The 26,611-nt window shown below is 44.5% G+C and overlaps 1 protein-coding gene across 3 annotated transcripts in view; it reads right to left on the bottom strand.

Moving 5' to 3' along the window:
* Nucleotides 1-7,535: 7,535 nt before the first annotated feature.
* The window catches only part of CADM1 (cell adhesion molecule 1), a 328,206-nt gene continuing 309,130 nt past the window's right edge, over nt 7,536-26,611 (bottom strand). Inside the window, exons 10-12 of one of the 3 annotated variants that reach the window (XM_068554918.1) lie at nt 21,769-21,822; nt 9,921-10,052; nt 7,536-7,949 (exon numbers count right to left, since the gene is read on the bottom strand). In XM_068554918.1, the coding sequence (XP_068411019.1) occupies nt 7,831-7,949; nt 9,921-10,052; nt 21,769-21,822 (305 nt within the window). In that variant the 3' untranslated portion in view covers nt 7,536-7,830. The remainder of the gene's footprint in view (nt 7,950-9,920; nt 10,053-21,768; nt 21,823-26,611) is intronic. The other 2 variants (XM_068554919.1, XM_068554920.1) reach the window with 2 other exon arrangements.

Here is a 26,611-nt window from a genome sequence, read left to right as displayed (position 1 = left end):
CACTGCTTGCTGTTTCCTCCTTGCAGCCTTCCAAACACTTGTGTCTGAGAAGCTACTCCCTCTTGACCTGCCAAAGGGAGAGTGTTTCCTTCCCAGAGGTTCCTAACTAAGGGCTGGGTCTGAGAGGCAGCATGGTGATGGGGCTGGCTGGCTGAAACTCAGCGGAACTACCTACACCACTTCTTGGCATTCCTGATGGCCACGTGGGGATGCCACACAGGGAAGGACCCCACCTTTGTGCTAGGACGGTAGCGGTGACCTTCAACATGGCCACCTCTGTCTCTGGAGCCCGGCTGGTGGACCTAGTCTCAGCTCTCAGTGGCTGGCTGTCCCGGGAGTTCTTCTTCTCCTCTCTGCAGCATCCCTTCCTTTCCACTTCTGTAGGCGCTGCTTCTGGTCAGATCTCACGGCTGCTGGAGATGAGTGGTGAGACAAAGGCCGCCGTAGCCAGAGACTTGAGGGTGCTGATAGAAACCAACCGGGAAAACACAGAGGATTCAAGAGGGCCTGATTTTTTTTTTTTTAAGCAATAGCCTCTGTTACTGAAGCCAGAGAGGGAGAAACTTGGTGATCTTGGCTGGGTCTAGCGTGACTCAAAACCCTTCTTGATGCATTGGTGTCTCTGCAAGGAAATCTATTATTTTCCATAAACTGTCTTAAGCATCTCCCGGGCTACATTTCTGGCTGTGTTAAGAATCAAGCCATCAAGAACAGCTGTGAATGTTATACACTTTCAGCAGCAGCAATGGGCTTTGGCAGGGAAGTAGGAGCAAAAAAACCCAAGTAGGACATTTCGGTTGACAGTAATGGCATTTTCCCTTCCTTGTCCAAACGATAAAAGATTCATGCTCCTAATTGCAACACTATAGCTTTCCCCATCACTTTATTCTGGGAGAGGAGGTTAGAGAAAACAGGCCTAGAGAGAGGGAGAGAAAGAGAGAGAGAGAGAGAGAGAGAGAGAGAGAGAGAGAGAGATGGATAGTAATTTCGTCACTAGCTAACAGAGACTGATTAGTACAGAAGGCTCCCTTCCATAGCAATACTTTTTAATCAGGGCTGCTGTGTCTGGGCAAACAGCTTTTGTGGATTAGCTAGACTCCAGCCTGCCAGCATCCGTTGCAAGTTTAAATGATGAAATACACAACCACAGAGAAAACAAACCAAAAAGAGTAATAAAGTCACACATTTCAATATTCGGTAACCACTAAGGGATTTAAATATTTGCTTGCTATTAAAGGCTTGCATTACACTCTTCCAACACCAGCTCTGGAAGACTGAAATATCAATTACGGATCAATTTTCCCCCTAAGTAAACACTAATGCAGGATAAACAGTATTAGAAGATGCAATCGTAACATTGCTGACTTTAGGATGGACTTCCTGCTGGTAACAGCAAGTTTAAGCCAGGTGATTAATTAACCTGAGAAGATATAGCACTTACGGAAGTTTTAAGGCGATCATGTCTGCAATATGATTGTGAGCAGTGCACGTTTGGAGGGCAGCTGGAGTCCTGCGTCGATTTGACCCTCAGTGGTTGTCTTCATTTTCCCCAGAATCACCACCCACAGCTCAACACCTCCAAGGATCAGGAGGGAGTAAAGTGGGAGTTGAGGGTGGGTGTGCGTGTGTGTGAAGAGAAAAAGCAGTAGACTTTAAGTCCCATTCCTTGCTGTAATTAATTCTGTCTTTAAATATGGAAGGTCCGAGTTGCATTTCCTGCACTGACCACCAGGGGCGGTAGACATGTTCGCTTTGGGAGGAAAAATAAAAACACAAAAAACAAACCAGATAACATCTCCTGTGTACAGAAGAGCCTGGAAGCTGAGGACTAGAAGACTTGAAAACAGAAGATTCTGGCTTTCAAGTCTCAGTTTTGGGGTGCTGACATTATCCTTGTGCCTAATACCCTCCTGCTGGCACGTGTAACGATGTGGTGTGGGGATGACACGTGGCTCTTATGGAGGCACATTTCACAATTTTGAGATGAACACAAGGCAAGGAATATGGTTTGAATTTTTGCAACATGCCATACCTCATTCTGAAGGCCCCTCACAATGTATGTGGCAATGGTGAGGCTTCGCTTAGCCATTAGCAAAAATGTCATCCTCTGTAGGGAAGAACAGATATTCTGTCCCAGCGGGTCCCTGAGAACGATGGGACTAATAGCAATAAACTCAGGGCTGGCTGGCTAACTTGTTCAAGGCCAACCCGAAAGCTACCTATCTTGAGGATGAACTTCTAAATGTCAAGGTTGAAATACAGAATTGGTGACCTGTTCAGACTAAGTATAAAGTGAGATTCGGGCAACCAGATGCTTGGGCTGTCTCCCTGTAATGATCTACTACTTGTTACGTGCCTACTACGTGCCTACGACTGACTTCAATGTATTGCCCAGAGTCTTTTGGATGACGGCCAAGAGTCCCCTCCCCTTCTCCTGCACAGTGTGTCAGGACATCCAAGTACTTCATTCCGGAAATATTTCCAAACCATACATGTGCGGCTGTGGATAGAAATTTCACTCTGAAGGAATCTGGCAGCCAGCTCTTGATGACTAAGGGCCATGTACTTGGCATCCTGGCAAAAAGGTGTGAGTATAAAAAGGGTCTTGGGCGTAATTTTATAATGAAACAAAATGCCTTCACTTAAGCAGGGTCCTTCCACCTGTAGCATGGTGACTGCCCGGTTGCTTTAAAGCTCTGGATGACAGAATCAAAGGAACACTTCTCTGTGGACTAAGTCCACAGCAGTACAAGGATTACATTGCCAGTAGACGGAGGACAGTGAAAGATTGCGCCCATCAACATCCGCATAGCACCTCGGGGTTCCAGTTGATGTATTTGGAGAAGGCAAGCAGGCCAAAACATTCGTGAAAACTCTCTGGAGGAAATAAGGACCATTTTCACTCCCACACCAAAGGGAGGACCGGGCAACTTATCAAGCTCCTGCTGATGTGGACTGCTTCTGGCAACTTCTCCTTGCATACCCTGTGGGACTCAAGCGGCAAAAGTGCAGCAAGCCGCCACCTCACATCTGCCTCTGTTCACTGAACATCCTGGGTCCCCCTTCTCTGCAGGTCGCAGCTGAATCTGGAGCCTCATGCTACAGACAAAGGGAGAGGGCTGGGGACACTAAACATACCACGTGCCACATGGCCTGGAATAACTACCCTAGTGAGTGGTGAGGACAAAGGGGTCCTTAAACATGCTAAGGCAAACTTCACAAGGGCATGAGGTGTCCACAGGAACCCAGATGGCTCCCTTCACTTGAGTTGTGACCACTTCTTGGTAGCCTTGGGTAACCTCTGTCTCTTTAACCACCATTTGCCTCTATCCTGTATTATGATTAACATGTAACATGCTTACTCTGCATCTGGCATATTATTCACTCAGCACTTACTGCCAATCTCACTTCTCTCTCCTAACACTGTGACCCCTCCCTTACAGAGCAGGAGACTAAGGCCGGGCAGGTTGGGGAACTCGCCCGAGGTTCCACAGCTAACAAGTGGTGGAGTGGGGGTCGGAAGCCAGGCTGTCTCTTAGCACGTACTCTTGATCTCTAGCCTCTATCACCTATAGGTCTTTTTACAGAGCTATGATGAACCAGGGCTCCCCACTGCTCCCTGCCCTGGGGCAGAGGCTGGGAGAGGCCCCTGAAATCTTGACTCCTGTCTGGACTTTGAGAACAGCCAGAAGACTGCTCCCACGCTCCACACCTCGCCTGATTTTGCTTTCTTCTTCCCATGCGAATCAGCGGGCTGGCTGGGCTTATTGCCGTCTATACCTCCGACTCACTTCGCTCTCCACTAGCCATCCTTTAAGGTCTAGCTGGAATCCCAGCTCCTCCAGGAAGCTGCCTTGACTCTCCAGGCTTCACTGATTTCCGTTCTCCAAGAAATTTCCACGGTACTCTCTGGACCCCTTAACCATTTTTGGGGTGCCCCCCACAGCTGGGGACCATTGCATGTTTTTATGTGGGTGTGACCGATGCCCCGGTTGGTCTCCAGAGATGATCTTACACTTCCCTGTGTTTCTCACGACGCTGAACATACAGCAGGCGCCCAGTAACTGCATGTCCGATTAGCAGATTCTTACAGAGACAGGCGAGAGACCAGGCCAGGATGGAAGGGCTGAAATGAAGTACGCAGCCTTTGGTTTTTCTGGAGCTTACCTTTTCTCCCACTGCTGAACCTTCCCCACCACCTGCCCGAGAGAGAAAAGGGGAACTCAGCTACAGCTGGGTGGACAGTGGGAAAGGGCCATTCGGGGCGGCTCACGTGTGATCTGAGCATTTGAAAGATCAGTCACCATGAAGTGCAGTCATTGCTCGCCTCGGCCTGCAAGGCAAGGGGGACGGTGACAGACTGAATCCTGCTGTACACCCGGCCCGGAAGCCCCAGCAGCCTAAACAGTAAGTGAGAACAATCTTCCGTTGGCGGCCAGGCTCATCCTCTGCAGATCACGTCTTTTTGTTAAAGGAGAGAGAACTTGAAATGAAGAAGGATGAATTGTGAAGACACGAAATCCCAAAGGAAGAGACAAGTGGAGCAGCCAACACAGGGGAGTGGGTGTGGGGTGCTGGGTGGAAATAGGGGAGTGAGGGCGGGAGACGCGTCCACGGGAGGGGCCGTCCCGGGCTGGCCCGCGCTGCAGCCTGCGCACCTGCACAGATCGCTGAGTCCGCGATGCCAGAGCACCTGGCCCACCTGTCTGCTGAGAGGGGAGGAGAGATCAAGTACAGGAAGGATGAGCAGAGGAGAGAAGGCGGTCCCAAGAAGCCCAGCTGGCAGCACCTCCTAGCATCTACCGCCCGTGCTCCTGGCCCTGCGCGAGGTGCTAAGGAGGAAGCCGGACCAGGGGCCCATCTTCTCCCAGGCCGAGACGTCCGTAAGAAGTCCATAATGAGAAAAAAGGATCACTTGGTAACATTAATTTTTTTTATTAAGAAGACAGATATTTTATAGTACTTCTTTTTTTTTCTTTTTTTTTTGTAAAAATGGTATACATGAACCAATACAAAATGCGAATGGAACATATGGATATGGAGTTTCATACACCGTAACATCGTCCATGTACACCTCAAAAACAGAACTGCCTAAAGGGAAAAGTCAGACGTCGGTGTGACTAAAGAACAAGCTTATTTGGCATCAATTATACATCCTTCATTATTTTATATTCCTTTAAAAAACACAAAAAACAAGTTTGTTCTTTCTTCACTCTAAAAAAAGTGATCAACCTGTACAAAGTAATACTCAACAATACATTTCAAACAGTGCACTGTATACTTAAGAAAAAAATACATAAACCAATATACAACTAAAATCCATAATTTCCTGTTTTTGCTTTGTTTTATTATTATTATTATCTTTTTCCAATGCATGGGGCCTACACTTTGCAATCTACCTGAGACGGAAAACACCAATCAAAACACATGAACCTGAGACATGTCAACATTGTAAGCCATAGAGTCACATCAGGAGCACTGCACTACTGTACACTTTTCAAAACGGAAAGATGGGAGGTCCCCAAAATGAGATGCCAATTCAGTGAGCAATGGTAGTAGGGTTTGTGTTTTTTTTTTTCGTTTTTTTTTTTTTTTTTTTTCCTAAAAAGAACAACTGAAAAAAACCTTTCAACGACATGCTAAATGGTTCTCACCCTTCGATAACGATTATACTATGGTCGGAATGAGTGCTAAGGGCTCGGAATAGAGCTGCACATTATAAAATTCACTGAAAAAGGGATGTTTGTCGTGGCTTTTTGTCTTGGTTAAGTGCCTAGGGATAGGAGAGGGGAAAACAAAACGCTGCTCAATATGGATTTTCTTTTACATACCAGTCCGTTCCCAAAAGGCCCCCGTGTTGCAATGGTTCTATCAAAGGTTAAAATAAAGACAAGAAAAATAAACACGCTTTCAAACAACAAAGAGTTGACACTTTTTTTCCCCTTAAATAAATCAGCGTTAAGTTTTCCACATAATGTAACAATAGTAAAAATGCATCTTGCAAAATCCAAAATTACTCACTGAAAATGTTATATAATATATATTTATATATAGAGAGATCTATCTTTTTTTTGATGCCATCTTTCCATAGGGACTGTATTCTGGAGTCTGGAGCCTTACCAAAACATATGGTAAGAGTTTAGTTTTCGTCCTTCAGGACTACTTCTAGATTTCCTAGACGTTTCAGTGAAAATCCCCACATTTCTTTAAAAAAATGTAAATGGTAACTTGACTCCTCTGCCTTTTCCCAAGGCTCCCCATCTAAGATATGTTCAAGGTAACTTATTTTAGTAGCTATGCACTATGGCTGCCATCATGCGAGGATCAGTAATTTTTTGGCAGATGGTTCTTAAGGCTGAGGAAAGAGGCCAAGGCTAGTGTATGAAAGGTAAAAAGATAAAAACACTCGCATTTGAGTTTTGATTAAGTAACTGAAAAATCCCTACATGCTGTTTTTCCACCTCTGCTCTGACCTTTTGAGAACTGAGATGGACGGCAGACCAGTTTGAGAACAATACTGGCCCTTCTTTTGTACCTCCTGCCTTTGTCAAGCCTAATCTGAAGGAATGAAAGTTTCACACGGATTCGAGTTGGAAATCCCAGCATGACAAATATCTGTAATATACAGTACATGCAGGCCACATCCTACTGCCTTCCTAACTAAGCACAAAGGAAAAAACAAAACAAAACAAAAACAAAACAAAACAAAACCCTGTCCCATTCAGTCATTCGCACATGACACAGACTTGCTTTTTCCTACAAATTAGTGAGAAGTAAGGCCGATTGGGAAAGGTGGATGGAATCATTTGGAACAGAAATAACCAGAGCAGAACTATCTTTCCCCCCTCCCTACTTCCCCTTCTGTGGCAACTCAAATTTGTCCACTTATATAAAAGGAACAGACCTCACCTGTCAGGTCTGTTTAGGGCACTGAAAAAGGAGGAGGCCTTTCCGCCCCAAACCTTTCTGGACAGCGTGGGGTATCTATACTGAGCCGTCTACAGATACAGAATTAAAGACAGATTCAATCTCATTGTGACACACCTCACTTGCAGATAACCCTGTACAGTAATGTAGTTCCACAGCAAACAGAACAGTTTCTGAATCACAGTCTAAGTTTTCTAGTCTTCACTGCTCTAAGTATTTGAAACATGGGCAGCAGCAAAGAGTTCTCATTGTTTGTTCACCCAAATCTTTACGACAACAGAGAAGAAATGCATTATGGATACACTAAATTCTGAACTATGAAATCTAAACTGTGCTGGTTCTCCTTTTATGAAACTGAATTTTGAACAGAAAGCAGTTACTTCAAAAAATAAACAAAGGAAAGGAAAAACAGTAAGAAAATAAGGCGTGGGGGGGTAAGATTCTAAGGAATCCCAGCAGGCAAATTCCAAAATGGGAGATTTTGGAAAAAAAAAAAATCCAAAGTTTTCTGGGAAAAATAAATGCGCACAAAGGAGGGAGGAAAAAAAAAAAAAAAAAAAAAGGAACACAACAAACAAACGAAAAACAAGGCACAGAATTTTCTGCAATCTATCCAAACTAAATCCAAGTGTCCAAGTTTGACTTGGTAGGAAGAAATAAAAATTGAAAAACCAAACAAACAAAAAAAGAGGTGTCAAACAGCAGAGTGTACTTTTCAAAGAACATTTCTTTCTTTTCTTTTTTTTTTTTTTTTTTACACAGCAAATCCCAAGCCTTCCCAGTCTCACACCTTTCCACCCATTCGTAAAAAAACACACGAATTTCTCGCAAGCTCCAATATCACTGTCTCTTTATCATCTAAATAGGGCCAGTTGGACACCTCATTGAAACAAAAAGGCTGATCTAGATGAAGTACTCTTTCTTTTCTTCGGAGTTGTTCTGTCCTCCTTCTGCATTGATTATAGCTGTGTCTGCGTCTGCTGCGTCATCAGCTCCTTTGGCTTCATGAGTGAAGTATGTACCTGAAAGATGAAGGGGTAAAGCACCGTGACTGTCTGATGGCCTCTGTGTAAAGTGGTACAGAGATGGCAACTTGCTTTATGGCCATCATCAGCCGAAGTGGTGTGCAGGCAGCAGAGGGGAGAAAACAATTGGAAGAAGAGAGCGAGGTGGGTGAGACAAATGGGGATCCGGGGGTTCCAAAGGCACCACTCCAACTGAACCGCTGCGATATAATTCAGCAAATGAGACATTAGAGCCGTGATTATGACCAGAGGATGTCAGCAGAAGAAGACGTGAGTGGGAGCTAAAAATGCAGAAAGCTGGAGAGCTGCTGACAGTAAACGCCCAGGACCAATGGCCAGATATGTGCACGTACATGGTTAAAGACCAAAGCAAGGAAGAGCAATTAGCCAATAAATGAATTAGGGCCCTGCTGACGTTCTACTGTCATCTCAAATCATTTATCTGAACCCTCGTCTCCTGTCTTCAGGAAGCACTGTTGCCTGTCCGTAAGTGAGAATGTGCTCGAATTTGTACAGGTAGGTTTGGTTTTCTTCTGCCTGCCATCACAGAGTGGGGTTCCAGATCGAGAAATAATTTGATATTGTAACAGCTGGAATCAAGGCGTGGGATCTGCCTTAAGGAACAAGCGATTCTCGCTCCTGATGTCACTCTAGCCCGGACCCAGATTCATGGATTTGCTAATTGGCATAGTCACTTTATAATGACAATAGACAGAACGTTACGGAGTTGGTGACACTCTTTATCAGCAAGTCCCAATGGTTTACACGGAGAAAGACAAGGGTTGCACCTCAGTATGAAATACAGGTAGAGCTTCCACTGCCCATCATAATCAAATCACCCTCCTCCCATTAGGTATTGTATTCTCCAGGATTCTTAAGTAAGAAAGGCTGATCTATTTGTTGTATTTTCAAGTTTTCAAAGTGACAAGTCTGAGAAGGCAGGCGGTCAGATGGTCCCCCCACGTCCCTTTCCGCTATCGAGTATGCCCTCTTCCCTGGGTCCCCTCAGCTGCTGTGCAGACTTTGGCCCTGCTCTCTGGCCGAACAGACTGCCTCCTGGGCGTGGGCAGAGGGTATACAGGGTGCTGGGCATGGGCAGCACTCATTGAAGGACCCCCAGTACTGAGGGCCCCAAACCGTTTTACACTCGAGACGGGCACTTCGGATTCTAAAGGTGATTGTCAAACACCTTGGACCTCTGTTGCTGTGCTCAGGGGACCCTCCCCAAACCCGAGTTCTACAATCAAGCAGACTGCCAGTGCCTGGAGTTTATACTATAGGAAAGGCTTGGGAGCCCACTGCACAGCGCTTGAGAAAAATACCCGGGCCGACAAACAAAAGGAAGGATAAATTATGGAGAGGGGAGAAGAGGCTCAGAGCAGCATGGGGCAGAGAGGAGGAGCCTTCCCAAAGATGATTGCCCATCCAGACGGCACAGTTGATAAGTGTGATGATTAATGGCAATTTAAATCAATTGCACTCATAATTTTAAAAATACATATTTATGTGGCTTTTAAGGCACATCAAACCAAGAAAGTATTCTAGCCGCTGTGACCAGCTTACCCAGAGTTGGGGGTCGGGGAGCAGGGCTAGTCTACCTGCATCCCGCAAAGCAGAAGGTTATGCAGCTGCTTTTTCCCTGTTTATCATTTTGGGGTTTACGCCACACCTCACACACCAGCCCCTTATAATTTTTACTCTATCCCTAATAATGAACTGTAGAATAACACACCTATAAAGCTTTTCATTTAGAGAAAAATCCAAATCAAGGAGTGCTACTCATCAGCTCTCAGAGTCCTAATCAGCCGCTGCTAAGATTTCTATTTTTTTCTCTCCCAGTTTCAGGAATCAAGGAGGCTGTGTGGCCACAGAAACCAAACTGCCTATCAAGGACAACCTTGCCAAGTCCCCCAAAGGCGGGTGCCGTGGTGATACAAGGCCTCCTGGCTGCCCAAGCGCCTGGCTTACCTTTATGTCTGGCAAAATAGCGCCCCAGGATGATGAGCAAACACAGCATGGCAAACACCACCACGGCCACGACGCCGCCAATCACGGCGTGATCCACTGCCCTGATCGCGCCTTCTTCACCTGCTCGAGAATCTGTTGAAATCAGAAGAGGAATAGGGATGTAAAGGGTATTACGAGACACCAGAAGCCCTGGCGACACTGCCTCCAGGGTCAGAGGTCACCTTCTTTCTTAATGGAAGAGTCAGGGAGAACAGTCAAGATGGATCAAGTTCCACCGAGGGGACCTGTTCAGTGCTGCATTGATCTGTTCTCCCCTCAAGGCATTTCATTCTAAGCGGCATCGGATGCTAACGCATGTAAACAAGCTTAGGGAGCAGGGAGAGAAGAAATAGAGTCTGTCCAGTCCTGACCTGGTCTTGGCATTCCCTCTCTCTGTATCCAGCTGCAGATTCTATTCAGGAGGCCGACCTAACTATTTAAGGGCGCTCAGAATGGCACCTTCAGGCCGTAACGGGAGCTGTAGAGGGGTGGCTGGAGCATTTTTCTAGAGATGCCCAGGGACTTATTCCCTGCCAGGCATTTGCATGGGAACAGTAAGGAGCTCAAAAGCCCCAGCTGCCTAGAGATTAAACAAGGATCAGGGGACTAGAGACAAGTGACGTACCTGCTACATTTGGGATGTATGAGGGAGTAAGCCTCAGCCTAAAAACCTAAAATTTCAAAAAAGACAGCAAGGAATAATTGTCCATTGCCACAGATGGTTTTTCTTTTATTTATTTAACACTTCATGATGCAATTAATTTTCCTTTATAAGCATCACTCCCTTGGGATGTCTTCTTTCGACTGAGGAACGACATGTTTGGCTGGGGAACAAATCCAAAGTGAACCCCGAATGAGCTATGGCCATGCAGAATGGATGTATGGCAGTGTAAACAATTTTAATTTAGGAGTGTGTCTACATCACCCCTTGCTGAAATCCTAATGGCACCCGAGATTTATAATGTAGTAAAAAACAATTATTCTCCCGTTGATTAATACATTAACATTTTGGAGTGGAAGCCAAACCATTGTCTTTTTTTTTTTTTTATTGAGTCAAGTACGACACCTCCATTAGAATGATTTACTAGCTGCACCTTACAATTTAAGCACAGCAGCAACAGAAATGGTAAAAAACTTCTAACTTTACATGATTTGTGAAGTCATATGTGAAGGATTTACCATTTAAATCTTTCAGTACAAGAAGCACATGGCCTATAAATCTGTCCCCGTAGCAGTTGCTGGACGCCTAAGAGAAATGCATTTCACCAGGAAGACGGAGAGTGCAAATTCGAGTCAATTTTTAAGAAAGATTTATCTCTGTCTCTCTCCAAAGAACAGAGCAAATCTCTGAAGCCTCCACCTCTAATAATATTTGAAGTTTATCGATCAAGGGTACAGATCCGTGACAGCTAAAGGTAATGGTGCTCTTCTGAGCCGAAACCTGATACAACGCTCTCAGCAGGAGGGCATGATTTACACTTTCTATCGATATTTCCAATTCTGCTCTGAGATTAAGTACTGAAGGATGTGGGGAAATAACTCGTGACTGAGGGTTCCATGAAAAGTGCTTTAATTAAGAGTTTAAATTAAAAAATGAAGTATTTAAAGTATTTCATTAAGTTACCTTTGAAAGGACGACCAAAAAAAAAAAAAAAAACCCCAAATCCAAACCCAAACAGAAGTGCCAAATCAGAGGCAGCAGCGGGTCGCCCAGGACAACAGGGTGAAGGGAGTTTAATAGGAGAATGGAGATGGGTTGGAGGCGGAGTGCACTGCGGCTAATTAGCCCACTCCGTGATGTGTGGGCCCCTCCAGCCACATGTCTAATAAGCTCGACTTGAAATGTGGCAGGGTGGAATCTCCCTTCGCAGCCCAACGTGCTGCCTACTGCAGAGGCAACAGCCTCTGTGTCTTGCAAGTCATTTCAACGAGGCAGAACTCAGCTACGGAAACGTGTTTTTTTTTTTTTTTTTTCTTTTAAGACAACAGAGCTTGTTGAAGGGGAGCGTGCCCTGGAGGGTGCCCCTGGACACGGGGTATCTGCTGGAGGATGGTGCTTTACACGCTGGAGACTCTCACCCCAACTGCACACGTCCAAAATTGCTCACGGGGAGACCAAAGTCATCGAAAAGCCAGAAAGTTGTGCTTTCCTTAGGGAGCTGTCAAAATAGGGGATCTTGCGGGAATGAGAATTAACTCATCTCCAATGGCCATGAGCTTCAGACCTATTGAGAGATAAGGCTCTTTCTATTAACTCCCTGTGTCTTAAGAATTGGGTGAGAAAAGCAAAGTGATGCCAGCTACCGAGCAGCGGGGAAAGTTAGGTACAAGAGGCGAGAGGTGAAGAGAGGTCCCGTCCCAGGAAGACGGAGGGGAAGGAAGCTGCCCCAACACAGGCTTAACCCACCGGGGGAAGCACTCCCCTGTCCTCTGTTACAGGACTGACTTCTCCATGCCTAGGCACAGGAACATTCTAGAAGCCTAGGAAAAGAGAGCCAGAGAGAGAACAGGGGGGAGGGAGGGAGAGAGGGAGGAGAGATGAGGAAGGAGGGGGAAGCTCTGTGATCAAGAAGAACCAACCAACCAACCTCACAGGGTACGTTATCTGTGGGATTAGTTTTTCCAGCCAAAATCCTTCTTTTGACCTTTGCTCCCCATGAGCTCAGAGCTGAAGAGGCTCAGTGCGGCTCTTTCCTCCCTGCCCTGTGCCCACATGAAATACCTGGGTTCTAATTATCTTCCCTACCCTCGAGGACATACATATTTTACAGATACTTATTTATAGGGGTAATCTCTCCAGCTATCTTCTGATACTCACTTTGATCAGAAAGTTTACTACCACCAGTTAATCCCCGAGATATCTTTCCTGCCTTCAGTTACTGCAGACGGACCCAGAAGGTAAGTGATGCTGAATTTACAGGGCACAGTGTGGGTTGCAGCTCTGCCCCGCCTCTTCCCACCCCTGGCTCGCCCCGGGGTTTACTGCAGCGGGCACTGATGCAGTCCTGGCCATCCTCCATTGCCCGGCATGGCCTGGCGTCCGCTACGAAGAGTGGCGCTGTTTCCAGACTCGTCTCACTCCTTTTTGTGTGTCCACGTGTGGGTTGGGTGGGGAGTTTTTACAGTGCCATTGATTGGTCCAAGGTGGTGAGGGGCACAGTTGAAGGCTGGTTACCTACCCCTAGATGCTGTGGACTGGTGCCTCATTCACTGCACGAAGCAGGAACACAAGACTCTACACAGAGAGGCACCGGGCTAAAGCAGTAGGATGCAAACTGGAACCCAGGGTAGTATCAGCCACCAACAGGAGCGCGGCTCTGACAAAGTCCATCGGCTGGGTGGCCTTTCCTGTTCTGCTCACAGAGCAAAAGCTCTGGCCAGTTCCGTGGGCGATTACCTCGAACTGAAAACCCTGGGAAAGTCTATGACTTTCACCATCACCCACAGATTCTGCTCCTCTTGGGGTGCAGACCCTTTCCCTCAGGTCCCATGAACTTGCCGGGGGACATCCTCTCCAGATTTTGGGCTGCTTTTCTCAATCAGGCAGAGAAGGAAACCTACAGATTCTACAGCTGTCCTCAGCTTCTACACTGAAAAATAAACACTAGCAACATGCCCGATCCTCAGGCAAGTGGACAGCTCTTTGGTTTAGAGGGAGTGTTTTCCTGTCTCTAAGAGACATGATTACTCCTCTCAGTAACGGGTGTAACCGTGTTCATCCTGCTGGGACTTAGCTTTTCCCCATCATCGCAAAGAGGAAAGCCACGTTTTGACCTGGTGTACATTTATGGCACAAAGGTTATTCCAGCCTTGAAGAACCAAGCAAGTTTGGGTGACACATTCCCACTGGAGTGTGGAATGCCATCCTGGATCACTTCACACGGGACTTCAAGTAACTGAGGCATTGTCCTTCCATGAGCCTGATTTTCAGGGGCACTTTGTAGATGCTGGGAAGTGTCAACTCAGAGTTGGGGCACAATCCTTCCTGCCTGCACTGTCCCGTGCTGCAGCGCCGTCTACGGCTCTAAGTGTAGCACGAGACTCTTTAAGGACAGCTCAGTCATGAACTGTTTAGTATTCGTGAGTTAGCTCTTCTTTGGGCAAAAAGCTGGAACAACTTGGCTCCAGGTGAGGGTTTACGAGCTGCTTGCAGAATGCTAAGTTGGCTACCACTGCTTGGGTCACAGCTTCACCCACATGGGGTTCCCATTAGCATCTTAGAAACCGCCAGGACAAAAAAATTCAAAGACTCTCCCAAGAGTGATGTCCCAATCTGCTCAGTTTTCTTTACTTTGGGCCAGGTGAGCTGGCTTGATCCTTTCCTCATGGGCAATGTGCAAGGGGGAGTTCTAAAGACGCTCGTTCCTTAGGGCCTGACAAGAAGAGTGACTGCTAGTGGAACTTCAGCCTCCTTCCCCTCCCTGCAGGGCCTTCCTTTTCTCTACTTGTTCCTACTCCTCAAATGACTGAGTGCAGGGGCTCGGGCAGTCACGCTGCCTAACAGATCCCGGTTGCTATGGCTACTTTACCAGCTGGCACGGGATGCCTGACATAAACTGCCATGTGAATGCCTTAATCGTGGATCTGTGAAAAGCCTGGGAGGCTCTGTTGCCCGAGGCAGAGATCCGTGGATAGCCAGGGAATGGCCAGGATGTCCTAGACAAGGTCCTGGCAGACAGCGACGTTGGCAGAGGGGCTGCTGAGCAGACTGCCCGCTGCAGCCGCAGCCAGCCTACCTTCAGCCCAGGCCACAGAGACGGCGGACACTAAGATTGCCACCTCGGACGAGCGGAAGTGTGATACAGTAATACGGTTCAAGCACACGGCAGAGGGCGGGAGGACCACCCTGCCTTGGCTTTCCTTCACCTTTCAACCCACCCTTGGCCTGGGCTAGAAAGCACGCTTAAAAACTTGGGGAGAGCTCGACACTCCCCTTAAATGCACATGCTATTTTTAAACAAAGGTTGTAAACTACCTGAGGTCTCATCTTTAAAATTAATCCCTAAAACATAGGGGAGGTTCTAAGGAGATGGGTCTTCCTACCTCTATTTATTGGACAATTCATATGGTCAACCTTCCGTAATTTCTCTATCGATGAATAGCTGGGAAAAAAGTGAAACTGTTGACTTTTCACAGCAGTTCTGTCACTTGCTTTAGTCCTAGTCTTTTTCGTGGGCTGAGGTCTGGCTAGACAAGTCAGTTTAATTAGAAACTTCGAGAAGCGGTGCTGACGGTGGAATCGCTGCCCCCTGCTTCCTAGGGCTGTAGGGATTAGTCTATCGCATAGGAAGCTTAATGACTATGATGTCATTTGTTACTTCTTACTAGAAAGAAAGAAAAAGCCTGACAGTGGATTTTCCACATCTGAGACAAACCCAAAATCTGACCTCAAAGACTAAACAAAACCAAGCCCCAAACCTGGCACCATCTGAAAACCGCAGCTTTTCATTCTCGTCACCTATCGCAGCTCCCGCCACGGCAACAAAAATAAGTGTGCATTTTAAAAAGCACAACTTTATTACTGAAGGGGAACAAACTGAATGGCATGCGCTGACAAAATGCCACATTATTTGCTAATCCTAATATGTTATTCTTCTTTAAGATTTGCTTTTCTCAGCAGCAATTCAATTATAGATGCTACAAATCCTTCTGACATTTAATTCCCTCTTGTCAGAGAGTAGTAAATGTATACAGTACATGCACAGCTTTCCCATTAAGATGTTAATATATATTGGAGCACACTAGCCTCCGTGCAGCATAACATTTCTTTTCTGTCTTCTGATAAAGTGGAAGGGAAGAAATAAATGTAAGGCAAGAAAAATCATGAAGGTTCTCATACAGCATCCCAGGCATCTAGGACTACCCCTCGGCTGCATCTCATTCTAGCAACGTAACTGCAGCTACGCTATCGTTTCAAAGGAACTATGTTAAGCTACTTAAAGGAAAACTGCAGTCACCATCATCATCATCATCCTGCCACCCAGAGCTCCGCAGGCATTCACAGAAATCAGAAGTACCGCACACGGGCTCTGGCTGTACGTTGATCAGGACCTGGGGCTCTTAGGCGGTTACTGCCTATGTTATCCTCCAGAAACAGGCCCAAACAGGAGACGCAGGAAGAGTTAGGACTTCACCTCCTGTATGGCCCGCTGGAAAGTGCGCTGGATTTGCCCACAGATCTGGCCTAGAAGCTGGGCTTCACTGCTTTTCTGTGAGACTTCAGGCAGGTCAATCAGCTACTCTGAGTCATGAGGCACCATCATAACAATTCACAGGGGTGTTTTGAGAGGCCAGTGTGTCACTGAATATGAAGCGGCCTCTCTGGGCCAGGGCTTGGCATATCATAGGCACTCAATAAGTGTTTGCCAAATTGAAATCTGCTGTAACAAAGCCTACAGAGGGCTTTATTCCAGTTCTAATCCCTGATTCCAGGCAAATACTTATTAGCTCTTTGGGGTAAGGGTCGTACTGCACACTCAACATTGTTCTCAGAGGGTAAGATGCCCCACAGACACTAGCTGAGTTGAAGTCACCAAACCCCTTCTTTTCATTTATGTAGAATGGCACACAGTGTGACTGGTGGTCCTGGGTGGTGGTCAAGGCTGTGGGCCTGGCGGCTGAAGGCCACCCAATCCAAGTTATCACTCAGGTGTACCATTTAAGTATCATCAGGATATTAAATTCTTCTTGTCAGCTAAACATGAGAACAAGATTTTTTTTTTTTTTATGTTGATTTTTCTCCCTTCTCAAGTAACTTGATTTTGTTAATGTAACCAACAGTGGAAATGACTTGAGGCAACAGGATGCAAATCCTCCCAAAGACATTAAGCATCACCAAAGAGACCACAAGGCACGCTCCTGAGTCCTCTCTATTCATCTAACAATAAGGACTTAGAAGTGTGATTGCCTTTTCCATTTTAAGCAACAGGAAGGCACTGAGGATGAGACTGGAGTTTTCCTTAAAGGAGTATACATCTGATAAAGAGAACAGCGTTGTAAAAGTATTTCTAAACATACATTTCCCACTAGAATCTCTCTCTGGAGAAAGATGTTTCAGTGGACCTCAGGCATTTGGGGGTGTGAGGATGGATTAATGAATATGGTGAAGTCACCCCAAAGCAGTGTCCAACCTGTAGAACTGGAATTCATATTTTGTGTTGTAGCCTGCCAACTCTTTAATTTGGAGGAAAATTTCCTATTTGATGGTCTCCTTCCTCCCCATGGGGGAAACAGTAGCATGTTGGATTATGGGAAGATCAGCAATACCATGAAATTCAAACTTACATCGTGGTGGTAAAGTCATGGCCAAGCTGGCACGGACCCAATATGATTTGTCAGTCTACTGCCTTGTACTAAAAGGAATTTTAAAATAAGGGGATCTACATGTTTTAACCTTCTGCAACTCAACACTTTCCCATGGCATTTAGGACCGTCTCAGTGGGAAGCCCATCCCATAATTTAGGAGATCAATGGGACAGTGGCACTGAAAACATCTGAGCAGAGTTTAAGGTCCCGTTTGAATGGGAAAGAGCATGATTCAACGCTGGAAGAGATCTTTCCTGGTCGTCAGCACGTGGCTCTATACCTGATGGGCTCTGGAGAGCCCAGCTTTCCCTGCTTCATTCCTTGGATGAACAGTCTGAATCGAAAAGGGTCCAAGAGGGAAAGAATTCCCAAGAAGATACCAGAGCAAAGGAAGTGTGGATTTCACAGGGGAAGGATAACCACTTTAAACCTAGGTCTCTTGTTTCCTGAAGAGCCAGGAAGACCCATATGTTTAAATTCTGTCTCTTGAGTAAATTATTTACCCTCTGGAGCCCCAGTTCCCTCACTTGTGAACAACCCCTTCATTAACAATCTCCCAGGATTTTCAGGACAATCCTCCCATGGCTGGCTCATGCTCTCATGCTCATCTCTTGGTCTTCCTGTCCCAATGGCCTCCCCTGGTGAGCATTTCTAAGCTACCCTCCACCTCTTCCCAGCCCCAGTCATTCACTTTCACTTTACCCAGGTTTATTTTTTCCCACAGCATTAGGCTGACATTATCTTGTGTTTTGAGCTTGTCTCCCTGACTAGAATGTAACTGTACGAGGGCAGGATCCTGGCACGTGAAATCCGGGGCAGCTCCAGCCTCTGGTTGGTCTTGTTCACTGCTGTATCCCTGGTGCCCAGGCCAGAGCCTAGCACATAGGAGGAGCTCAAACAATTGTTGAATGAATACGGATCAAATGAGATCATATGTGTGCACAAGCTTCCTGAGCGCTCAAGTACTACACAAATACAAGCTAAGTAAGACCTCACCTGCGATTTAGGGGCCAGATCTTGAATTTGTCTACATAGTCCAGCTGGTTTTTGATGTTTTTCTTTATCATCATCATTATTATTACTAGCCTAACAAAAAAATGCAATTGCCTGTTTGCCAAGTCTGGGCCATACTTTATGTGGGAGCCAGTAAGGAAAGAGTCCCCCCAGATGCTATGTCTATTGACAGTTTCTTACACACATTTCAAGCAAGTTCAGCCAGACTTTGCGGACACTCAACGACCGCCAGATGGTCTTATATCCCACCCCAGAACTGATAATCTGGATCTGAAGGCCTTTAAGTGCTTCCATTAACTAAATCTAGACCATATTTTGAGCCCATGTTTCCTCTGTAATCCATTTAAGGAACTATAGCTGGCTCACCTAGATTCTTCCTTAACACCTGGCATGGATTCTCAAAGCCACTTAGAACCTGCCTTCCATCCGTACTTTTCTATGCACTGTGAGGGAGGCGTTGATTTTTCCGGATCACTTTCTTGTATGTAGGGCCAGAGTTGAAAACGTGTCTCTCTCTGGGAAGCATGAGAGATCTGAAATTTCTTGTTGGGGCCTTTGCTTCAAAAGCAGAAGCCTGATGGATTGCTCTGATTGTGCCGGAGGGCCATTCCCTGGCACGCGGCATATTTACCACCGCACTCCACTAAACAGTCCCCGAAGGACCTTCCTTCCATTGCTGAAGGGAGGGAGGCAGTTGGAGGCATTTTTTTTAAAAGTTTTAAACTAAAATAGAAGGATAAATAGGCTTGAAGCTATTCTATTCCACATGGGAGGCCATAACCACCAGCTGTCACCGGGAAATAGCAGATGTAATTGATAAAGCAACGCAGAACTCTTGTGGATCCGTCATCAATAAAGTTAACGCCCAAAAAGTCCATGAAAGGGTTCAAAGTAGAACTGGAGAAGCTCCCCAGGTCCTCCAATAATTAAATCACTGAACTACACACAAGCGTAATTTTTTAATGCCGATTGAAGAGGAGGATCAGCTGGGCAGCTTGCTTTGCTGGGTGAGGCTGGGGCACCATATGGTGCTTAGGAAACTGTCATTAGCTGAGGCGGCAGTGGTGTATCGGGGAGGAAGGGGGACAAGGGGCCAGCCGAAGACAGACCATCATTATTGTGAAGGAAACGCAGGATATAACATTTATCCACAATAAGGAAAGAATGAAATTTCTACCCAGATGGAGCAGGGAATGGATGGTAATAGTATTCATTACCACAGTTTAGCATTACATGTACCACACCTCCTCTAATTTATTGATGGACTGTTTAAGACGGGTGTTAACCTGTTTGTCTTGTATTATAATTGAATTCGGTCTCTGGGCTACAGAAATTTAAGAAGTTCATCCTTTCTCAATCAATATGCTCTCCTTCAGTGACCCATTTCAAGACAGCTTCATAAAAAATAATGTATTTTGTTTTAATAAATTTAAACACTATGACAGCTGCTCAATTTTTATCGGGTGTTTTTTTTTCCCTTCAGATGTCTCTTTGCTGCCGAGTGAAGCCACGCTCACAATCAATAGTAATTGATTAATCAGCATCCCCTTTGAACAAAGGTGCTAATCAGTTTTTGATTAGTTCATCAAACCGGATGCGAAGGCAGCCCAGCCCCAGCCTGATAGATCATCAGGGTTCTACTTGACTTATGGCTCCCTCGCAATATACAACTGCAGCGTTCCGGGACGGGGGAGGGGAGGGGGACAACGTAATTATTAATTTAACCAAATTATTATGAACACAAACAGTTGTTGGTTTATCACTCCCGACTCAGGGGTGATTGATAGAGCTGCAGCAAGGCTGCCTCTGACTTGGTGCAGAGCCGAGAGACCTGGACTATTCCTTAATTGATGATGTTCGGGGAAGGGATAAGGGCTGATTTAGTCCCCTTTTCCTAAAGAGGAGAAAAATGGCTTCTGCGTATCCGAGTGATCCTTGTCTGGCTGACATGCTGAGAGGGATCAGGGCCAAGGAGAACTTGGTCCCTTCTTAGGATCCTTGAGAAGATACAATTGCCACTGTGTCAGAGGGCTCTTTTATTTAGGGTCAGGATCCGAACCGAGGAGTCAGTCTTCTTACACTCAGCATGATATTCTAAGCAGGGAGAAGGACTCACTTGCTCCTATTTCCAAAGACTATCAGGCTAACGTGTTTGCAACTTCTCTAAATATACCACAAACAAGAGGCAAAAATAAAACACTCCTTTGATGGCCGGCTATGTTTCTAATCGTCTATTTATTTATCTGTCTAAACTCCTTGGGATTTGGGATTCATTTATTCGTCCCAACAAGTATCAATTGCGTGCTTATGATACGACAGGTGTACAGCAGTGAACAAAACCAATATGGCCTCCTGGAGCTTCCACTCTGTGGGAAAATCCATCAGCCAAGTTCAAACTGGGACATGCTACATAGCAGAAAAATAAAGGCGTCCCTGAGGTTTGACAGAAGCACAGAGGAGGCAATAAATCTATTGCTTGTGAAAGATAGTGGTACCATCTTATTCTCTCACTGGGTAAGTAAGACCTGTAGTTAAAGCTGCACCTCAGCAACCAGCTATTCAAGGGAGCTGCAGTGAAATCTCTTCAAGAAGGGCAACATGGAACCCTTGTTTCCAAAAGGCTGGAGTCAGCACCTACAGTCCTCTGCCTTGGTTTCTCCTGATGAGGAAGGGCCCTTCCTTATTGACTTATTAAGAAGCAACTGATCAAAATGTTTCAAAAGCTGCAGCTGGTTGGCAGTGAAGTCCCACAACATCATGGGAGCTCATATAATTGTTTAGCTCTGACCATTTTAAATCTCCTTCCCCTCCTTTTTAGGATATGCTTCTTATTTTGGATTAGTAACACCTAAATCCTGGAATCAAGCATGAAACCTACTTTTGCAAGAGCTCAGTGTGCTGTGAAAAAGGTCTGAGGTGGATAATTAGTTTGCATCATGGTGTGTGACAAAACAATTGCCCCCCCCTTCCTTCCTTCCCCTCCCCTCCCCCTCCTTCTAAGATTAACTATGACCTGGCTTTTCTAGTCTATTCCACAGAAGGAGATGGTCAATATGAGGGTTTGTTTTTTTTAAAAATAAAGATCTTGTCTCATAATCCAACATCCTTAAACAGCTTTGAAATGCAACAAATTTCTCATGAACCATTATACGCCTAGAACATAAAAATTATTTTAAGCCACTGAACAGAGTGGCTTTGGTGTAATCCCAAAGATGATTGGGCCTGGAGGTCATTATTGACCTGGAGGTCATTACAGCAGGTCAGCCCCCAATCTGAAATATACACGCAATATACAATCTGAAAATACACAGGGAAGAGAGGTGGGGGGAGGAAGAAAGTGTTCATAAAAATCTGTTTTTTTTTTCTTTAGTCTTAAAATCCACAATTGCGAATTGACTGCTCAGCAATCCAAATGGCCATATTGTGGAAGTGGATGGAGGGCCCACAGGTTGGACACTGCAGAGCCTTTTACCTAATGACTAGCCCTTACCTGAGAGGTCCTCACTGGCCAGCTCTTCTGCGGAATTGGGCAACTGAGTAACGCCTTACAAGTAAAAACAAATCGTTTTTCTTTTCATTCCTCAAGGCACATAAACAAAACACTTAAGAACTGAGGATGAATTTCTTAAAAAAAAAACATGAGCCAAATCTCTTGCCATCTCTCTCGCTCTCTTTTATGGATAGCTTGAATGTATTAATCCATAAGTACGTTTCTCCAATCATTTCATTTTGTTATAGATACACAATTGAGGCAGAAAGATTCCTCAGTCTCCACTTTCAAAGCACATGAAACGTGAAGGTGAATGTTTCAAATCACTCGTTCATAACAGCATGCAGAAAGAAAACAATAAAGCCTGATTGTTAGCTATTGATGTTCTGATAGATCTCTTAAATACAAATATATTTAGAGGTTACATACTGATGTATGTAAGTTTTAGTTCACATTTTACTGTAAATTGAAATCCTTGGGCAAGAATGACAAACACAGTTCATTATCAATTGATGATCTTGGATCATCTATTTCAAAATGGTATGGCATCTGCTAACTGCAGTTTGCCTTCATCAGAAAATCTGATTTGCAAAGTGATTTTTTTTTTCAAAAAGAGAATTTCAAAAATCAGTGGTATTCCTGAAAAAATGAAACCCTCAAAGCTGAAAAAGCAGTTAGGTCAGGAGATAATCAAGTGGAGCTTGAAATGCCTGTATCCAAGTTAGCACCAATGTTGCCCAGCTGGGATGGCTCTCGGCTAGCTCTGCCTGGAAGGAAAAGAGGTGAAGGGGAAAGCAGATAAACCATGGGGGGCGCAGTTAGGAGATGGCTTCCCTCTCCTCTTCCTGTATTTGCAGGCTGCTCCTTTAATGAAGTCAAAAACACCACAAAGACGTGTCTGGTTTGTGCAGACCTCCAGGTCTTCTCATTTGCACAACAATTGGCTAATCCTTCTCTGATGAGATTTGTCACTTTTGAAGATACTTGCGGACCTATTAAACAGGAATGAGGGGCATGTCTTGTTTCTTTGTTCATCTTTCCCTTCTCTTATAGCCAAGCGCAAAATATAAGCCCAGTTAAGTATTTGCTGAATTAATGATTTGGGAGTAATGCTAAGTGAACTACCAACTAAAACAAATGCTCTGGAAACAAGCAATGTCAAACTGACCGCACTATTCAAAAGCTCCCAAATCAATAGAAACACTTAATGTAGAAATGGACAGTAAAAACTTGGATTTTGTAAGTTGTTTTATAAAGAAGCCAAATGAATATTATTGATAGCTAGGTTGGTGCTGTGAAAGGAAGCGTCATACCAGCTCTTGAAGAATTTCCATCATGACCCTTGCCAATATTCAATGGCACGTGCCAATTAAAAATGGGATGATTTGAAGTCCACGGATGTCCCCAAACTATGGATTTAGGCAACTATGGGAAAGCGATGAGTAATGCAATAAATTATAGAGGCAACTGAGTAGGGATGTTATCCACTGGTTCTGAAATCTGATTGGTTGAAAGTGTTCCTCTTTCTAATTGGCTTTTTTTTTTTTTCTTTTCATGTAATGTCTGAAACATTTATATTAACATATTTCCAAACAAATCTAATCGGCTTTATTCATTGTATAAAGACTGATGAATACAATTATTTGAATAATTGTTATAAATGGGCAACATAAAGTTCTCCTCTGTAGTTAATTATGAATTTGCAGTTCTCAGGAGGCTAATCCCTCACTTCTACGTGGCCCGATGAATATCAAAGCATTCTACATACATGCTTGGCAGCCACTGAACCATATTAAACGAGGATGTTTCAAGTAGGTAGCTTTACTGCTGAAGGCTTGTTTCCCTGGGGAGGGCATTAGAAAGCTAATTTTAAAAAATAAAGACAAATATGTTTATGAAATATCATTGATATGCAAAGTTCCCCATTAAAAAGCGACAGTTTATACACACCTCATTAAAGATGAAACTGTCATTTTTAATGGCATAAACTTTAAAATATACCAAATCATCCGGAATCTACAGCTCAGATTATGTCTGAAAGTGGGAAGCCATCTAGGTTAGTGACGTTAAATTTGTTTTTGCACTACTATTGTATTTTATGAATCTATAGTGCTCCGCCATAGTTGGATAATTTCAAAATAAATATAATTAGGAAGAGTTTGCTGAAGCACTGAGTGTACAAGTGAGGACAAGCAAGATTTACCTCCTAAAAATTGCTTTGGCTTAGGTAGCTTTCTTTCGTGATAAAAATTATACAGCTCTCATTTTTCTCAAAGAAAAAGACAAAGGTGCTTTTTGTGAGGCAGAGAATAGTCTTCAAAAGGAAACGCCACCATTTAACAATAAGTGGGACATTACTTCTGGGGTTTTTCTCTTGAACTTTTCATATCATCCACTCAAGCCCTTCCTGGTCACTTCAATTAAAATGTATTCAACACATTTCTTTAAACTTTGTTAAACAAATGAAAGTTTACTTTTGGTCCATATGGGATCTTCTTTTGAGCAATTAATAAAATCCTAAGGTGAAAACATGATAATTTAATACACGCACGAGAACCGTCTCTTCCGCAGACGTGATTTTTGCTCCTTCGTGTTGCTGTCAATCACGTGCTGCACGTGCCCTAAGCCTCCTCAGACAGTGCTTCTGCTGTTGGTATTGTTACTTCTCCTTTCCAGCAGAAATCTCTGGCTTCTAAAAATGGTACGTATGGCGTAGCAATTTTAAACCAGGTTAAGGAAAACCTCAAAAATTAGAAACAGCAAGAAATCCTAGAGTTAGTTAAATTCAAGGTCAAGGTCAAGTAAAATCTAAATGTTCGGGGCTCAATTCATCAGGGTTTCCTTTTTTTTTTTTTTTTCTTCCTGAAAATTTCAAGATAGAATGATCAAATAAAACCTCTAGGAAACAAAAACTTCCCACTGGCCCTAGTATCATTCCCATTATGAAAAAGTAGGCGACGGTCTCTCTCTTACCTAAGCAGCATATGTCTGATCACTTGGCCATATTATGGAATCTGTTACTTCCATCACCAGCCATAAGAGTTCAGACGCCCCGGCAGTTTTAATCTAAATGCTCAGTCAGTCATCCTGTTCTTCCTGCTTTGTCAGCTTTTGTGGAGAGGTTTTCCCTTCGTCCCATTAGCAGAAATTTGGTTCACGCCGTTAAACAGTAGCACATTGTTTCCAAACTGCATATCAAGGCTGAAACACAATCTTCAGGTCCTGCAGCCATTCGTACATAAACCTCTTTAGCTTTGTTCTTGAGTAGAACATACCATGTCTGCAGAGTCCCTTGACTGAATGACAGCCTTCGAATGCCATTGTTGTGTACTCATACAGAGAGATGTGCAGAGGGGTGCATACACAGATGGTGGACATAGAGGTTGTAATAATGCGCACTGCTGGCTATTTTTCTTTAAAATGGGCTTCAGAATTTCCCCACAATTGAATAGAAAGAGAAGAAATTTCATGTGCTTTTAGAATTCCATCACGGCTTGCACGACTTATGAAGTAAGTCAGGGAAAGGGAGATCCATGGGGTAGTTGCCTAAGGGCAGAGGTCTAGGGGATAAGCATGTATCTAGCACACGCCAAACATTTTGAAACCAAAACTGAAAGTGAAAAATTATGTCAGAGGGGCTCCCAGTTTGAGTCTCACTACAATTGCATACTAAATTAAAAACTAGTTAATAACTGATTTGGGATTATAAATTCATGAGATCATCAGCTTCTACTGTACCAAGAGGTAGAAAGCAAAAGGACAGGTAGACTTGAAAATAATGAAATAGCGGAGGGGCGGAGGGGGGGAGAGACAGAGAAAGAGAAAGACAGAGAGAGAGAGAGAGAGAAAGAGAAAGACAGAGAGAGAGAGAGAACCCCAAACCCAGAGGAAGCCAGCTGACTGCAGTGCAGCAAAAGCACAAGCACTATTCCAGACCATGGGCATGCTGTCACCCAAAACCTCACACGAGGGAGGTGGGTGGGGGAAGGGAGAGGGGACACACAGGGCAGAAAAAGAACAAGGCACAAGACACTTACAGAGAAGCGCCCCACATTGGAACAAACAAAGAAAAACCGTCACACGCACCCACACATCTATAATCATAGGAACGAGTACACCATCCGTGCTTAACGTCACTCATGCATTTCTGCCACAAATTTCAGACCATGTGGTACCAGGATTTGGCAGAGTGTTTTTTGCATTGCTCAACATGCACACATAACACAGGATTCTTCCCTGTCCAGGCCTTAAGGATGAGCTCCAAAAACACAAATGCTCAAGATCTTTCTTCAAAGATCCCTTCCGTCACCCTAGTCTAGGAATCCCATTCTCACACTCACATTTATCTTCACTGTACTATCAATTATATCCTTAAAGACACACTGTGGCTGACTGTTGTTTGATTTCTTTTTGGAGAAAATCCATTTGCTTTTGAATCATGCCCATGCACTTCTAACCTTCCAATACATGCTTATTCTAATCAGATATTGGTAAGAACAAAAGGTCAACATACATAAACAACTGATATACTTCATACATACTCTAGCAACACAAGCTTGAATAAAATATTTTAATGAGTCTTCAAAGGGAAAACATTTTGTAAAATTATTTTTTTTCCTTTTTAGAAAAGAAAAGAGAAGTATGGAAGGAAATCCAGTATGAAAACTTTTAAGACCAGTACAATGGTCACAACTGGCTGACCCAGTAACGTCTTGTCATTTAAGTTGCCAAGTTATCAAACCACAACATTTTTCTAGGCCCAGATCTCCAACATGAGCATCTCAAGATTATTCTCAAATGAATCTAAGTCACATGGTTGTTATACGGAAGAAGCTGGGTTTTA

This window comes from Eschrichtius robustus, chromosome 11 (genome assembly GCF_028021215.1).
Source record: "Eschrichtius robustus isolate mEscRob2 chromosome 11, mEscRob2.pri, whole genome shotgun sequence".
NCBI classification, from domain to species: Eukaryota; Metazoa; Chordata; class Mammalia; order Artiodactyla; family Eschrichtiidae; genus Eschrichtius; species Eschrichtius robustus.
The sequence above is the reverse complement of the archived record's forward strand: the minus strand, read 5'-3'. Positions and strand labels throughout refer to the sequence as shown.